General features: G+C 42.4%; 1 protein-coding gene and 1 non-coding gene across 2 annotated transcripts in view; both read right to left on the bottom strand.

The window, feature by feature from the left end:
- The window catches only part of Rs1 (retinoschisin 1), a 29,655-nt gene extending 15,024 nt beyond the window's left edge, over positions 1-14,631 (bottom strand). Inside the window, exons 1-2 of the mRNA XM_031370468.1 lie at positions 14,587-14,631; positions 12,750-12,830 (exon numbers count right to left, since the gene is read on the bottom strand). Of these exons, the coding sequence (XP_031226328.1) occupies positions 12,750-12,755 (6 nt within the window). The 5' untranslated portion in view covers positions 12,756-12,830; positions 14,587-14,631. The remainder of the gene's footprint in view (positions 1-12,749; positions 12,831-14,586) is intronic.
- Positions 14,632-14,762: 131 nt separating this feature from the next.
- Positions 14,763-14,835, bottom strand: Trnav-uac. The gene has a single exon. It is a non-coding gene; the product is annotated as a tRNA-Val (tRNA).
- Positions 14,836-17,901: the final 3,066 nt, after the last annotated feature.

The following is a 17,901-nucleotide window of genomic DNA, read 5'->3' as shown; positions in this document are numbered from 1 at the left end:
GAGATGGCTCAGTGGGTAAGAGCCCTTGCTGTGCAAATACAAAGACCTGAGTTCAAATCTCCCCGAACCCAGGCAAAAAGCTGGGCATGGCTGCTTGATGTGTCCATAGCCCGTTTAGGAGGATAGAGAAGGGTGATTTAAGTAGTTCATGACCATCCCACCTAGCCACAAAAGCAATCTTCTACTTTAGTGAGAGAGCCTGAATTAAGACAATAGAGGAAGACCTGCCTTCACACTCTTGTACACACCTGTACTGGCTGGTTTTGTCAGTCAACTTGACACAGGCTGGAGTTATCACAGAGAAGGGAGCTTCAGTTGGGGAAGTGCCTCCATGAGATCCAGCTGTGGGGCATTTTCTCAATTAGTGACAAGGGGGTAGGGCTCCTTGTGGGTTGTGCCATCCCTGGGCTGGAAGTCTTGGGTTCTATAAAAGAGCAGGCTGAGCAAACCAGGGGAAGCAAGCCAGTAAGGAACATCCCTCCATGGCCTCTGCATCAGCTCCTGCTTCCTGACCTGCCTGAGTTCCAGTCCTGACTTCCTCTGGTGATCAACAGCAACATGGAAGTGTAAGCTGAATAAACCCTTTCCTCCACAACTTGCTTCTTGGTCATGATGTTTGTGCAGGAATAGAAACCCTGACTAAGACAGTACCCAACACACAAATAAAACAACAGACATTTGAAAAAGCCTCTCAGGCTTCAGGCATAGGTATCAATGCAAATCACTTGCTTAGCATGCACAAGACCCTAGGCTTCACCCTCAGCATACTTCCCCCCAAACAGTGCTAGACTCATACATTAATTTTACTTCAAAAGTAATAATGATGAAAATTCCTTCTTACTGTAACATACCTCTGTTGATGACAATCCCAATGTGGCTGAGCAAAAGAACAAGAGAGGGAAAAATGAAATTAAGAAAGGAAAGAGAGCAAAATGAAAACAATGCCGTGGAGGTTAAGGAGCTCATGCTGGAAAAAGTCCAGCTGAGGCCTCATCCACCGTGAGAACAGATGCTGGAAAAGGAGGTAGGTAAAGGATGGCAATAATTATTTTTGTTCTTTATAGAATTATGGAAAATACATTAATATAGCAAAGCAGGGTACTGTACAGCTTTCTTTCTTTAAACTACAGTTATTTATGTATTTGTTTGCTTGTTTTTGTTTTTGTTTTTGTGAGGGGTTGGGCAAAGTGGGAGAGTAATGTGACGGCACCATTGTACCAGTGTAGGGATCAGAGGAAACTTTGCAGAAGTCTCATTCTCTCCTACCACGTGGGTTCCAAGGACTGAGCTCAGCTGTTTAGGCTTGGAAGCAAGTGCCTTCAGCTGCAGAGCCCTCCTCCCAGCCCCAGTACCCCTTTATCTCTCACTGTCAATGTCAATACTAGATCTTTCCAGCCATCCCACCCTTTTTGCAGAGAAGACTTTTTAATATTTTCAAAATAGTTTTTGAAATGATAATCACAACATTTCTCTTTCCTTTCCTCTCTCCAAATGCTCCCATTATACCCCTCCCTACTCTCCTTCAAATTCATTGCATTTTCACCAATTGTTATTGCACTCATACACATACACATATACATTCCTAAATATAACCCATTTGGTCCATGTAATGCTACTTGTATGTATGTTTTCAGGGCTGTTTGGCACTGTACTATTGTATCACAGCAAGGAAGGCAGAGTGGCAGCCAAAGTGGCTGTAGCTGTGGTGGCAGGATCTGAGGCAGCTGCTCACCCCATGTACCACAGACACTCATTGAGCACTAGTTATAGTAGTGACAATATGGAACCAGTCTAAATGGCCATCAGCAGAAAAATGGATAAAGAAAATGTATGCACAATGAAGAATGAAGTTATGTCATTAAAAAAAAAAACATTTGGGAGTTTACTTTCTGCACAATGTTGGACTTTATTTTCCTTTTCTTTTTTTTACTTTTCCCTTTACTGATTAAGTCTTCCTCCTCCCCCACTCTTTTCTCCTCCTCTTCTTTCTTCTCCCTCTGCTACTTTTCCTCCTCTTTCTTTTACTCCTCCTTCCTGTATGCTAGCCAGGAATTGATCCCTGGTTGCCTCCCTGTGCCACATTCTTGTTAGAAGTCTGCTGGTGGCACATGACTGTAGTCTCAGCACTCCAAGAGGTAAAGGCAGGAGGGTTGTTACTCTAAAGCCATTCTCAGCTGCATGGAAGTCTTAGCAAGCCTGGGATGCATGAGACCCCATTTCTTAAAAAATAATAATAACAATTAAAAGCAAGCCTGAACTATTCTAGCAAAATCCTCACAGAAAAATAATGGGGAATGGAATTAAAAATACTGGACACCCCTCCAGCCAAGGTTCAATTCCCAGCACCCATTTGGTGAGTGCAAGTCATCTATAATTCCTATAACTCTTGTCCCAGGAGACCCTATGGTCTGTTCTGGCCTCTGAGGGCACCAAGCATACACGTGGTACACAGACATACATACAGACAAGACACCCATACACATAAAATCTTAAAAATAATTAAAAGAACAAAAAAGGTTATTGTTGGGTAGACTGTTGGTTGGAAAGTTTTCTTGAGGTTTGTTTATAATGTACAAGATCTATTAATTCACAATAAAATATAAATTCCACATAAGTAATCTGGGACCATTGACAATGCAAAAGTTAGCAGGAACAGGTTTAACTCATTCAGCTGTGGTGGCTAAAGTAAACTGTAAGCATTAGTATCCCCCCCCCAGCCACCCTATCTGACACAGGGTCTCATTATATAGCTGTGCTTATCCTGGAACTCACTATGTAGAGTAGGCTGGCCTTGAACTCACAGAGATCTGTCTCCTTCTCTCAAGTGCTGGAATTAATAGCACACACCTCCACATCTGGCACTATACATTTTTTGTCCTACTCCTTTGCTCCTTTCCCCTGCATTCTGTTCCCCTCATCCTCCTGGATCCTTCCCTACCTTCCAATAACTAATCCCCTTCTGCTTTTATGTCACATGTATGCTGCTATCCCCATCCCAAGATCTCTCCTTTTCCGCTCATCTTTTCCTATGAAAGAAGACAGTGTATAATAATTCTAATTCACCTAATAATCCTCTCAAGAGCATTCATACTCTATGCTCACAATCCACCCTCCACCTCTCTTCAGGATCTCACTATGTATGGCTATATGGTCTCATTAAAGCCTTGGCTGTCCTGGAACTTGCTATGTAGAACAAGCTGGCCTCGGACTCACAGAGATCTACCTGACTCTGCCTCCTGAGGGGTGGGATAAAAGCATGGCCACCAAGCCCTGCTTGTATATGGTGTCTCTGTCGTAGGTTGACTTAGAGTCCTTTCAGTAAATACTCAAGAGTGGTAAACCTGGATCATGTTGTAGCTCTAGTTCTAGAGGGTTTTTCTTTTGTTTTGTTTTTTGGAGTGGGAAGGAAACTTCTGCCGATTTCCAGAGTGGCTACATACACCAGTTTACACACCCACCAACAGTGAATAAAGTTCTTTTTTTGTAAAACTTAATAGGTAAATTTGCGTACTTGTGTGCATTCCTGTGTGTACAGTGTATGTGCATGTGGAGTTAAAGGATAGCCTCAGACGCTCCTCAGGAACCAGCTACCTTTTATTTTAGATAGCATCCCTTAGTAGCCAGGAAATGGGCAAATAGTCTAAGCTTGCTGTCCGTCCAGCCTCAGGGACCCTCCTGTCTTCTCTTCCCCACTATGCCCAGCTTCTTTATTTGATTTCTAGAGATTGAACAGAGATCTTCATACTTGCATATCAGGTACTCTGCTGGCTGAGCTCTCATCAGCCCACATTTACATGCTTTTATTAATCTGTCATTTGTCATAAGAAGTCTCAGCCATGAACCTGAGAATGAATAAGTAACATATTAATTTTCTCCTCATTAGTGCCAAAGCCCCCACTTCTTTTCAACAAAACAAATCTCTTTATTCTGTGCTGACTAGAAAACAATACCCACCTACTGTAAAACTCTCAAAAGAAACCTGAGTGTAGACAATGGAAGCTGTAAGTCCCTCCTCTAACCACTTTGTCGTTTAGCAAGAGAATCAGATGCCCATGAAAAGCTTTCAGCTTGAGAGTAGACACTCATCTTTTTATCATGATTCTAAAAGCTACCAGTTAAAGAATACACATTTCCCCATTCTGTGGCCCATTGATGCACTCATGTGAGACTGGCACTGGGGCACTGGCGCTATGTAGCAGAAGCCTTGTTCTCTACCCAGGGAGTCCTGAAGACCTGGACGAAGATAGGCCACTGGGCAGTGCCCATGCTGATGCTGGGACTGTGATGGAAGTCAGGAAGCATAGCTCCTAAATCTACTAAGACTCAAGGTCAGCAATGTCATTGGCAGCCACCACACTGGTAGCTCTTCTGGGACCTTGTTCCTCTGTTAGTCACCTGTTACAGGCAGAACTGACCTTCTAGGGTAGCAGTGAACATGAAAGACTGCCATTTTTTGTTGTTTCTATTTTGGGTTTTTGGAAACAGGATCTCATATAGCCCAGAATGGCATCAAACTTACTATGTAGCAGCTAAGGCTGGCCTTGAAATCTTAACTCCCCAACATCCACCTGCTGGGTGCTGATATTACAGATATGAGGCTCCATGCTGGGTTTGGGCGTTCACCACAGTACTGGCTGTGATCTAATGATCTGGCTTACTCTCCTCCTGCTCAATTCCTATGTTGAAATCTGTTCACCAGTATGAGAGCATTCGGAGATAGAGGGTTTTGGAGGTGATTAAATTGCTTTAGGGCTCTGACTAAGCTGTCTACTCACATCAATGGAATGAGTGCTTTAATATAAGGTCCTAGAAAGCTGGATACCTTCCACTTGTAACACTGAGAAAAAGGAATCACCTATGAGCCAGTAGCCCTCTCCAGACACAGAACCTGCTAGGGCATTTGATCAGGGACATTTGATCCTCTAGAATTGCTGTCATATGCAAGCCAGTCTACTGTGTTTTGTTTTGTTTTGTTTTGTTTTTAGCTGAGCAAGTGAACCAATGTCTTAGTTTCTTAGCTATGGATGTCATAAAGTACCGTGACTGAGGTAACTTATAAAAGAAAGTATTTAATTAGGCTATATGGTTTTAGGAGATTAGAATTCATGATGGCAAAGCAAAGGCATGACAGTAGGAACAGCTGAGAGCTCATATTTCAATCAGCAAGTAAGAAACAGAGAAAGGCACACTGGGAAACTTCAAAGCCTTCCCCCATTGACAGACCTTGTCCAGCATGGCCACACCTCCTAATGCTTCCCAAACAGTTTCACCAGTTGGGGATCAAGTTTTCAAACATATGAGCCTATGGGGACCATTTTCATTCAAACCACCACAAGCGAGTACTACCGTGAAATGGCCTGCACCAGCAAAAGAAATTGCCGAGGGCTTCATCTTTCCAAATGCAATGGATTCACCCCAGCACTGCCCTTCCATCTCCACACTGCCACCCTTGGTGTTTTAGCCTTTCCTGTCTATATTCTTCAGTGTCCACCATTCTGATAAATCTTTATTTTCTTTGAGAACTTGGCTTACTCCAAGTACTGCACAGATATTGCTAAAGCCAAGGTTCAGACTCCTGATCTGTACATGTAGATGACTCTTACTATTCTAAACATGACCTAACCAAATGTTGGTAGGGTAGAGAACAGTGCCAATTCTTATATGTTTCTGTTGATTGGTAGAAGGTAGTCTAGCCTCTTTGGCTTTGGGTAACTAATACCAAGGCTGAGCATATGTGTTCCCCATAAACCACCAATTCCATTCACAATTAGAAATGCTTCCATATATTTTTCTCAAAATAAAAATGTGCCCTACAATATTCATAGCAGCAGACCTTGTAATGCCTACTCTTCAACTGGAAGTACTCTTGTGGCTGTCAAGAGGAGAGTGATACATTCACAAACTAGAATACTAAATCACAATGAAGATAATCAGAAGTAAAACAGCATGGTAATAAGGAGGGGCTTCTCCTCTCCATTCCACAGACCCTGCCCGCTCTTAGCACGCCCCAACATGCCTCACTGCTAAAGATAGTTACTCACCTCTATCCTCCATCTGCCAAGCAAAGAAATGAAACCCACTTGCTCAAAGCCCCTCAGACATTTCCTTATCTCTATGATGAGACACGAGACCATGGTCTGCCTCCTGCCCACTTCCCTTTATGAACATTTGTTCTCTACATTTCTTTCCATGCCCTCGTCCACAGATTTTTTTTTTCTTTTTTGTCTCAAATCCCCCTATTTGCCTGCCACCTTCTCTTCTTCCACATCCCTTTTGCTATGAAAAGGACTTTCCTAATCCCAACTCACCCATTGGCCTTAGACTTTGTTCTCAACATTTTTCTTCCTTCCTTCTTTCCTTCTTTCCTTCTTTCCTTCTTTCCTTCTTTCCTTCTTTCCTTCTTTCCTTCCTTCCTTCCTTCCTTCCTTCCTTCCTTCCTTCCTTCTTTCCTTCCTTCTCTCCTTCCTTCCTTCCTTCCTTTCCTCTTTTCTTCCTTCCTCCCTTTTTTCCTTTTTCCTTCTTTCCTTCCTTTTTCCTTCCTTCCCCTACTCTTGTGAGTCAGGGTCAGGGCTAGGGCTATAGCTCAGTTGGTAGAGTGCTTGTCTTAACGTGCACAAAGCCTCGGGTTGATCCCCAGCACCACATAAACTAGACATGGTGGCATTCATTCTTGTAATCACAGCACTTAGGAGATGAAAGCAGGAGAACTTCATAGTGAGTTCAAAACTAGCTTCCAGCCAGCCTAAGCTATATGAGATCATTGAGCTATATATAACCATAGTCAGGGAGAATTCATGAGATTAGCACCTGTCTGACTTGGGGGTTGTTAATCAGAAGGTACTATGCTCCATCTCCCACCCTCAAGAGAAGCTGGGATACCTAAGAGACAATGAACTAAGGGACCTAGCCACTAGGCACACTTGGGGCAGGAGCTTATTATTCCTATGCTTTGCTAAATTTGGGGCTGATTTCTTGCAGGTCCCCCCACCCACTGGCTTCTTACCCCTCAGCCCCAGAGGCCCTACTGGTTGCATAAACATCAGTTTGCCAAGACTTTTGTGGAGAGATAAAAGAGAGGGGATCAAAGCCCAAATCTATCACTGAAGAATGTCTACTAAAGTTCAGGTGAGCCAACCCCAAGCTCACAAGAGGCTCAGCAAATAGTTTTCCAGGGACTTCTGCAACCTTCCTTATTCCTGGAGGGGTAGGGGTGGGGCCCAGCTGCTAGGCAGGCATGGTGTAGGAGCTTATTCCTATTAAATTTGGAGCTGATTTCTTGCAAGTTCCCCCACCCACTGCCTCCCCTCCCTAGCAAGCATTTGACTGCAGGCAGCCTGGGATTCTAAGGTGCCAGATTCCTATGAAAATGAGCAGAGAAAGAGGGAACAGCAGGCATTTTTAGAGACCCCCCCCTCACCAAGGTGACAGTGAATGAAAGTCACTGTTGCAGCTCCCCCAAAATGATTTAATCACCAAAATAACGGGGAATAAAAGCATAAAGCTTTTTTTTTTTTGTCTACAACATATCACACCAGAATATAATATTGTTGGAAAGTGAGAAAGGGGGAAAATGACAATCTTTAGAAGAAAAATCATAAATTACTTTGATCTTTTTGTCCCTACTCAGGTCGTTCCTGTGCTCTGGGCACATGTTTATAGGTGACACTGCCACTTGCTCATCTTAGATTTGTGCAAAATGGGCTCCTGTGTCCTTTTTATTCAAATGGTTGAGCCACTGGAGAGGCCCTTGTTAGCACAGGGGCTCGGGGGAGGTCAGTCAGGGCATGCTTATTTCTCGGCATGGACCTTGCAAGCCCAAGTGGAAAGTGTACCTTAGAGATGCAGAGACAACATGATTTTAGATTATTTTGATCTTTCTGATTGGAGATCACCAGATACAGTATTCACTCATTTAGAAACTGACAAAGCAGGGGAGAAAAGTATAAAACTATGAATGATTTAAAAAAAAAAAGTAACCAGCCCCTTCATCTACTTGAGAAACACGAATAAAGACAGGAGAAAACCAGCAGGCTGCAATAATGTCCCTCTTGGGAAGAAGAAAGAAGGAAATTGCTTCTAGTGTGAAAGTGTTGCTATTTTAGGCGACAGGCATATTCATGGGTAAATCTGTTATCCTTTCATGCTCAACACAGATGAACCTCACAGACACACGGCAAGCAAAAGACAAAAGACCACATGTTGTGTAATACCGTTTTAGTGTAAAGTCTAGAAGAGGCAAATCTATAGATGATTTGTGGATGCCAGGGACTCGGACTGGGGGCTGGGGAGAATAGGAAACGAGTATTTAATATCTGTAGTACTGAAAAGGTTCTAAAATTGGATCATATGTGCCACAAATCTGTAAGCATATTTAAAAAAACCAAAAAAACTATTTAAGTGTATCCTCTAAGTGGATGAATTAAATGGCACATAAACCATATCTTTTAAAAGTTGCTTTTGGCTGGAGAGATGGCTCACAGGTTAATAAAATATACTGCTTTTGCAGAGGACTCTATTCTCAGCACCAATGTCTGGTGGCATAAAAGTGCCTGAAACTCCAGCTTCAGGTGATCTGATTATCTCCACAGGCTTCCACAGGCACCTGCATGCAGATGTGCATACTGCTCCTGTTGGTATTCTGTCTAAACTTCACCCCACAGTTCCTGGCAGCAGCCAGGTATGCTCCTCCCCACAGTTACCTGGCAACAGCCAGGTAGGTTTGGCCCACTATAAAAGGGGCTGCTTGGCCCCTCCTCTCTCTTTTTCTCTCTTGCCTCTCTCTCTCCCTTGCCTCTTAACCCCTTGCTCCCCATCTCTTCCCATTCCCTACCCCCCTCTTTCTGTGTGGCCATGGCTGGCCTCTCCTTCTCTATTCTCTCCTTCTCTTGCCTTTCTCTGCCTCTATTACTCTCTTAACTCCCCTCTCCATGCCCTTAAATAAACTCTATTCTATACTATACCTGTGTGTGTCTGGTCCCTCAGGGGGAAGGGATGCCTTGGCATGGACCCGCTGAGGCACCCCTTTACCCCACACCCCACCAGAACATATTCTTATACTCTTTATCTTTTTATGATCACAACAGACACATAATCAAAACTAAAATAAGTCTTTTTAAAGAAGTTGCTTTTTACAAAAATAAAATTGCAATACCTAATGGTATTTATACCCACAAAAGGGACACAGTTATGGGACTGGATTAATGCCTTCCACCTTTATACCAAAAAAATGGACTAACACATTTTTAATAGAATGGGTGTTTTAATCATCACGAATGGCATAGGATCTACAATGCATAGTGGAAGATAAACAGGGCCCCGACTATTCTATGCCATCAGTGGTTGTCTTAGTGTGATCACATGTGTGTTCCCAAATCCTCATCCAGGGCAGAAACAAAGCTCATCTACTGATCTCATTTCATAATAATTGGAAACTGCTGTCATCAATGAATAGAAACAGCATAGAATAAATGAGCCAAAGAACCTTTGTGCATGGGCTCCCACTGTCCAATGGAATGTATCTTTCCCATGTGTGTTGGTTTATGTCTCCATCTGGACTAGAAACTGATAGAGTGCAGCCTTTGTGTCCTATAACTGTCCTGTTTTTCCCACCATATCCAAGTTTGCTCTGGGTAGAGTACACAGGAGCTTTCTGGGTCACACTATCCATTTTTGGATGGCTTGTTTCCTTCTAAGTATGGTAAGGAATACACACACACACACACACACACACACACACACACACACACACACATGTACATTAGTAAACATTTAGAGGACTTCTGCCCGTTTGACAGTGTACTGATTTGAATGAGAATGCTCCCCATAGGCTCATATATTTGAATACTTGGTTCCCAGTTGGTGGAACTGTTTGGGAAGGGTAAGAAGTTATAGCTTTGTTGAGAAAGGCATGTTACTGGGGACAGGCTTTGAGGTTTCAAAAGCTATGCCAGCCCACTTAGCTGTAAGCTTTGTGACTGTGTATAAGCTCCCAGCTACTGTACCAGCACTATGCCTGCCTGCCTGCTACCAAGTCCTTGCCTCACCTTCTATAATTGTAAACCCTCAATAAACTGTTTTTTCTTTTCTAAGCTGCCTTGGTCATGGTGCCTTAGCACACCAATAGAAAAATAAGACAGATGGGAGGGTCAAAGCACAGCTTTACTAGATGAGGGGATCTAGTCTGATTCTGAGCGTCAAGTTCTAATGTTTACCCTGTTGCAAATATTCAGACATGGGCTTGTGTTGCACACGGGGGACAATCATGGGTATCATTCTTCAGGAGACATGCATTTTGTCTTTTCTTTGACCCCTTTTTTTGAGACAGGGTCTCTCATTGGCCTGGGGCTCACCTAGTAGGCAAGGCTTGGCTCGCTGGTCAACAAGGTCCAGATATCTGCCTCCCTAGTACTGGGATTATAAGCATGCATCACTATGTTTGACTCTTTTTTTAGACTTTTATTTTTCATTTTATGTGTGTGAATGTTTTGCCACATGCATATGGACCATGTCTATTGCGTGAAAAGGTTACAAGAGGTTGTCTGAGGCCCTGGAACTGGAGTTATAGAGCCCTGGAACCAAGCTTAGATCCTGTCTAACAAGTCCTGCTAGGGGCTGGAGAGATGGTGCAGAGGTTAAGAGCACCGGCTGTTCTTCTGAAGGTCCTGAGTTAAGTTCCCGGCCACCACATGGTGGCTCACAACCATCTGTAATGGAATCTGATGCCCTCTTCTGGTGTGCCTGAAGACAGCAACAGTGTACAGTACACTCATATATAAAATAAGCAAATATTTTAAACAAGAAAGTGCTGTTAATTGCTAAGCCACCTCTCCAGCTGTCATTCCTGTTTTTTTTTTTTAAACAAGGAAAGTTCTAGGGCTCCAACTCAAGTCACCATGTGTAAGCTGTAAGCACTTTACAGACTAAGCTGTCTCTCTGATTCCAGACAAGGGTTCTTGCTTACATTTTTTTTGTGTGAGAAAAGAAACCAAAGAGAAGCAACATGAGTAGCAAACATCAGAAAGTCTGAGAAAGATCCTAGGATAAGTTGGGTATATAACTCAGGGGTAGAGCCATTGTTAGCAAGCACACGACCCTGGGCTCCATCTTCAGGCCTGACAATTAAAAAAAAAAAAGGCACAAATTCCTGACATGTAATTGCAAAGGGCAAAGGTGGAATGCCAACAACCCTCCTTAAAAATGTATCTTAGAAATTGGGTGTGGTGGCTCATGCTTGAAATCTTAGCACTCAGAAGGTGGAAACAGGCTGACTGCCATGAGGTTAAATCCAGCCTGGACTATGTAGTAAATTGAAGGCTAGCCTGAGCTTCAGTGTGGGATCCTGACTCAAAATAATAACAACAATATTAATAAAAATTAAAGAAAAGAGCCCTGTTTCTTTGTGTTTGCCGTATGACCTTGAGATTTTATTTTCACAAGTCTTTCCAAACACTAGAAATACTACTAGATAATAAAAGACACAAGACTGCTGGTTCATGAATATGAAAAAAATGGAGGAGAATGGTATAAGCCAGGAATTCTGACTCTTGTGTATTTGTCTTATCTGATTGGCAGGTCATTTGCAGAGCAGAGAGGCCTCCTTTTCCCTGAACACTCTAAATATACAGTGTCACCCACGGGTCATTCAACCAATGTTCTTCCTTCCTTTTCCCCTCCCTCGCAGATAGGGGCTTACTGTATAGCTCAGCCTAGCCCCTCCCAGTGTTGAGACAGGGTCTCAGATAGCCTAAGCTGGCCTCAAACTTAAGTAGCTGAGGTTGGCATTGAACTCATAACCTTCCTGCTTTAATTTGTCCAGTACTAGGATTGCAGGTATGTGTAGCTATGCCAGAAAAAGGATGAAGTAAGGTTTTTATTTGTTTATCTTATACTGCTTCTGGGGATTAACTCAGGGACTCATGAAAGCTGGCCAGGGGCTGTACCACTGAGCCCCAACCCCAACCCTTCAACCAATTTTTAATATTTGAAAGTATAAACTTTAAAAGGAACTTTGAATTGATGGGCACTTGAGAGGTATGAGAGGCATGAAAGAATATTATGTCTAAGATTGAAAGAGATTTAAAGTTTATTTGATTGACATTTTAGAGATTTAGCTTTAATCTGTCCTTATTTAAGCATATCATGCCTGCCAGGGCCACATTTAGAAGTTTAAAAGTGATGGAGTATATTGAGTCTTTAGGGTTTATTGACTTTCTTTGGATTATTTTATTAGACTTCTATTAGACTGCAGTGGTACTTGGCCTTATGCTAATCCATATTTACACTAGGGTGACCCTTTGTCCTGATTTGCCTGGGACAGTCCTCGTTTACACTTGTCCCAGCAGAGCTATTAATAGCTTCATCCTTAACCTTCACTAATAGTCAGGTTTAGAATATTAAATTCTACAATTGCTCTAACTTTGCCTCCTAAAATTTCCAAGAAACATGACTTCTCATTAATTGTTGCAATGTAAAGTTGTTTTATACAAATTCTGAGGCCCTTCCTTCTTTCTGTTGAGTTTTAATATTATTTGAACTTTAGAAGTCCTCATGAAACCAGGAAGCCAGTAGCAAGACGGTGACAAACAGCCACACAAAGATGACCTTTTAAATTAATAACCTGTGAACTAATTGGCATGTTGTCACCCAACAATTTTTATTATTCAGGTTGTATTTCTATTTATCAACTATTTTCTATACTAAATCACAGTATTAACTACATTAATAAATGTCAATAGTAGAACAGTACATACCTTCATAGCCAAAGAGAAGTAATAAGAAGAACCCTTCAATCTTGCGTGGCATTTTCTCCTTGTCCTTGTTCACAGCAAGATCTAAGTGAAGTGGAGAGCTGGCCTAAGAGCAGGCGATTAACTTGAGGTACTGGCCTCACTAAGCATCTTATTCCATTTAGTTCTTAGGTCTTTCACTCAGCCCCTGTCCAATTAACCCACACAGTCTCCTGCCTCAACAAGAAGCCTCAGAAGATATTGTTGACATAGGTTGGTTTAGCAAAGAAGGTGCTGACATTATTCCATCTTTAACTGTAAGACGAGTAATAGAAGAAGGAAATAGAAACTAGAGTTGGAAGATATAGGCCCTAATTCTTTCTCTGACATCATTTTCTAGGGAGTGACCTTGAACAGTTTCCTGCTGAGTAAATACAGCCTCTGTTTGTAGGGAAATGTTATAGAGTGTTTTTCTCCCAGAAGAACGTATCGTATTGACATCTGCCTGCTCTGGCTCAGTTATATGTAAGGATGTGCAGTGTTCAGGTTACTTATGATAATGACAACACAGGAACAATCAGAATGTCCAATGTTAGGAAGCTGACTAAGTGTGCAGACATCGGAGTTCATCTGAGAAGAAACATACCACTTGCAATGGTGTGAACTCAAGGCAAATTTTCTGACTGTAAAACAATGATAATGTTTACTTCATAGGATTCTGTTGAGATTGAAATGGCATGATACTACAAAACACTTAATAAGTCTGGAGGTGTAGCTTAGCTCAAGATGGAGAGACTTGCTTTGAGTGTGTGTGTGTGTGTGTGTGTGTGTGTGTGTGTGTGTCACACTTGATTCCCATCATTAAAAAAAAGTACTTATGTCAATGTCTGACATACTCGGCTATCATTATTACATGACCAATTAAAAATAAAGTTGATGGGAGGAACAGGGTCAATGGATGTAGAGTTTCAGTTTTGCAAGAAAAAATTCTGGAAATCTGTCCACAGCAATGTGAATATACTTACAGTACTTAACTGTGCTTTTGGATGGCTGAAATTTTAAAAAGAGTAAATTGATTGTTAACAGGAAAATCACGTTTTGTTTGTGTTTGTTTTTTAGTTACAAAAACATGTATATTTATATACTACATAAGCAAAACTGGGGCGGGGGACAGGGGAGAAGCCAAGAAAAAATTAATCTAGTTTCTCATTCTCCAGTTAGTTCTCTGTCCCCACCATCTCACCCTTGACCCCATGGACCCCTCCAAAACCTTTCACTCATTTTTCTTGTGAAAGATAAATATATCTCTTCACCCCTCCCCCCACAAGAAGTTCTCTTCCCTGAACAAAAGTGTAGTAATGTGAACAACAACAACAACAAAAACGAACTAGAGAAATATTTAGTTATCAATCAGCACGTACTGGATGTGTTTGTAAAGCCTGACATGAGTAGGGAGCGAGAGTAATCGGGGATGTATTATATACAAGTATGAAATTGTCAAGGACTACATTTAATTAATAAATTTAGAAGCATGCCATGTATTCTAAACTGTATATAAATTCTTCCTTCACTAACCCTCCAGCTACACTGAAAGAAAAAGAACTATACTTTTGCTCTTGTTCTGCATTTTAGAGTCGAATAAGGTATTAAAGAGTTGAATAAGGTGTTTTAAATCTTTAATCACAATCAACTTTTTAAAACGGCAGCTGCAGTTAAAGCGTGGCTACGTTAACGTATTTTCGTGGGAAGTTCTGGGGCTCAGCTTGTCCTGGCTCAGGAGAAGGCTGCTGCGGGGCGCTCCAAGTGAAGTATGGTGGAACTTCTCGAGGTGGGGTAAACAACGGCTAAGTCTCTAACTCACCTGCTTCCACTCTGGGGGATCGGGTGACAACGGCTCAGACCAGTGGTGGACAGGAAGTGTCTGTGGTTTCGCCTCTGAGATTTAAAGATGTTAGGAACAAAAATGTAGATAGAAAAGCAAAAATAAAAGTCTCCGGTCTAAACTTCAGAAAAAAAGGTCAGCTGGCTTTGCAGCTATGGTCCCACTGGGGCTCGAACCCAGGACCTTCTGCGTGTAAAGCAGACGTGATAACCGCTACACTATGGAACCACTACGGAAGGTTCCTTGGTTCGTAGGCTATTTGAGAGGGTGCAGCCAGACTCAGCGTCTCCGCAGGAAACCCTGCCCTCTGCGGTGGCCCCGCCCCTTCTCAAAGGCGGGGAGTTCGAAGCTGAATTTTGAGCCCGGGCTCAGGAGTTTTCCCTGTACTCTACTTGAAGCTGGGGTTGAGCCAGGCCCCGGGTCCCTCTAACTTCCTGACTCCGAACTTTCCCTCAGCAGCGGCCAGGCCAAAGGGAGTTAACCCCGAGGCTGCAGCCCTCTCACTCTCCTCTCGTCTTTCCCAACATTATTTCCTCCCTGAAGTCACCAAGGGGATAAAATTCTCAGGACTTTTCCTTCTGTCCCATTTATCTAGTGCAGAAAAAAAAAAAATCTCGGCGTGGGTTTTTTTTTTTCGCCTTAGGCCATTTATGTTCTCAGATGAAACACACACACAGCCTTGTATTTTTAAATATGCCTTAGGCAGCACAATAGCTGAGTAACTGCCTACCCTTCATGTTATTAGAATCTTATTTCCCTATCGATAACACCGAATTATTGCTTATTATTTACTATGTTTCATCTGGGCTGCTCTTGGCTCCATTGGCCAGGCTATATGGTCATGTTTTTATGGCTTAGTTTAGCCTATGACGGCTCTCCTTTCTCCTCTCCTGACATATTTAAAAATATAAGGCTATGTGTGTCTTCCATTCGGGAACATAAATGGTCTATGGCGGGTAGAAACCACGTGCCAGGTTAATATTTTCTTTTACTACAGTCTAGGGCTAGACTAAGTAGTGGTAGTATACAGGCCAGCTCCTCCTGGTTGTCACAGAGGAAACAGCACCAGCTGTGTCACTTAACTTGAGAGGCCTGGTGCAAAATGAAAGCGATTGTCTTGTGTTTGTTAGGTTATGAAGAATTCAAATGGTGGCCATAGAGCCTTACACCCAGCGGTCAAGGAAGGCAAGGTTGTGAAACTCTCTGTCACCAAAGGCTCTCAGGTGGGTTTCTTTCTTTTTATTGTGTTAGTGTGCCATCTCTAGGGCTTCTGGGTGGATCTTTATCCCCATCCTAGAACTGCTCACCACCCTCAAGCTTGAAAACCATTCGGGGGTATCTTTAACCAGCCTAGTGGAGGTGATCTAGGGGTGGTAGTTGTTCTTTTTCCTGGCATCTTCCTCTGAAGCTGGCAGGATAATGGAGCTATGATACTGGTTAGAAATAACATCCATCCATCAGCCCCTGTTTTTCTGATAATGCTGAGGGCAGGATAAGGATGGGATGGCATAAACACAGATGTGGAGGTAAGTAGAATTTTAGTCATGTTATGGCTATTCACCAACTGGGCACTCAAGCTATTCCATTCAACATGCTAACTCCCATCTCCTTCCTAAAATAAAAGGAGTGGACTAGACATCTATCTCTATCTTTACTCTGGGTCTGAATGTTAGGTTCATAAAAATGAAGGCTGTTGTTAGTTTTTGTTTCGTTATAGACCTACTTAAAGACAAGCTTACAGTTAGTGATATTATTTGAAATTTTTCATTGTTGGTTTATAAGAGCAGATCTCATGTAGTCCAGTCTGCCTTCAAAATGGCTATGTAGCCAAGGATGACTTCAAATCCTCTTGCCTCTACCTTCTGAGTTCTATGATTCCAGGAACATGCCACCATGCCCAGCTTTATGAGGTCTGGAGATGAAACCCAGGGCTTTATGTATGATAGACAAACATTCTACCAACTGAGATACCAGCCTCAGTTCCAGCCTGCCTTTTCCTTGATATGTTTTTGAGAAGCCTTTTGAGTACTTTGCCTAGTTTGTTAGCTATGAATCAGTCTTGAGTAGCTAGCCATCAGTGAATTCACAAAAGCTGTGTTTCCTACTCACCGGTGGCTATAACCCACCCATTTCCAAATGGTCTATTAATTCAAAATAAGACAGTCAAGAATCCCATATACAGTCACCAAAACCTGACCCAATGCCAAGAAATGCTTGCTGACAGGAGCCTGATATAGCTGTCTTCTGAGAGGCTCTGCCAGAGCCTTACAAATACAGAGGCAGATGCTTGGCAGTCAACCATTGGACTAAGCACAGGGTCCCCAATGGAGGAGTTAGAGAAAGGACTGAAGGAGCTGAAGGGATTTGCAACTCCATAGGAGGAACAACAATGTTAACCAACCAGACCCCCCATAGCTCCCAGGGACTAAGTCCCCCAACCAAAAAGTACACATGGCTCCAGCTGCATATGTTGCAGAGGATGGCCTTGTCATGCACCAGTGGGAAGAGAGGTCCTTGGTCCTGTGAAGGCTTGATGCCCCAGTGTAGGTGAATGCTAGGGCTGGGAGGCAGGAGTGGGCAGATGGGTGGAAGAACACCCTCATAGAAGCAGGGGTAAGGAGGATATGATAGGGGGCTTCCGAGAGGGGGGGAAACCGGGAAAGGGGATAACATTTGAAATGTAAATAAAGAAAATATCCAATAAAAAAAAGGCAAGAAAATATTCAATAAAAAAGGCAGTCAAGAATTGATCCTAAAATTATACCTACCAGTTGTGTTTTGTTTTTTGTCTCTAAGGAATGCTTTGCTTTCCCTACAGATTTCCAACTCTGCCCTTGGCTATAAGGGCCATGTTTAAGTTTTATCCAAGTCCCTACATTTACACTTCATGTAGAAATGAGGCTAGGGCTCCAGTAATGCATGCAACAGAGATTTCTGCCTTTGGGAAAAAAATTTCTCTTCCTTTTCTCCATTCAGAAGAGAAGACTCTCCCAGTCCCTCTCAAAACATGGTCACAATGACTAGACCAATTATTAGAAAGTACAAGTTATCTTAGTCTCACACTCATTCCTGGGTAATAGCACTATAAGGTAGCCATATATCACTATCTCCATTTTTTTGTCTTTTCATTATGTTTCTGATGATTTATTCACTAAGAAGAAAGAAGCTGGTGATCATAATCATAGATTCTTAAAGGACAAACATCTAACAGTTCATACTTATTTGGATTTCTGGGATTTGGCTAGCTTTTCTTTTTAGAACTCTCTCAGTCCAAGGACCTCAAGATGGGTATCT

The sequence above is a fragment of the Mastomys coucha genome, chromosome X (assembly GCF_008632895.1).
Source record: "Mastomys coucha isolate ucsf_1 chromosome X, UCSF_Mcou_1, whole genome shotgun sequence".
Lineage (NCBI taxonomy): Eukaryota > Metazoa > Chordata > Mammalia > Rodentia > Muridae > Mastomys > Mastomys coucha.
The sequence above is the reverse complement of the archived record's forward strand: the minus strand, read 5'-3'. Positions and strand labels throughout refer to the sequence as shown.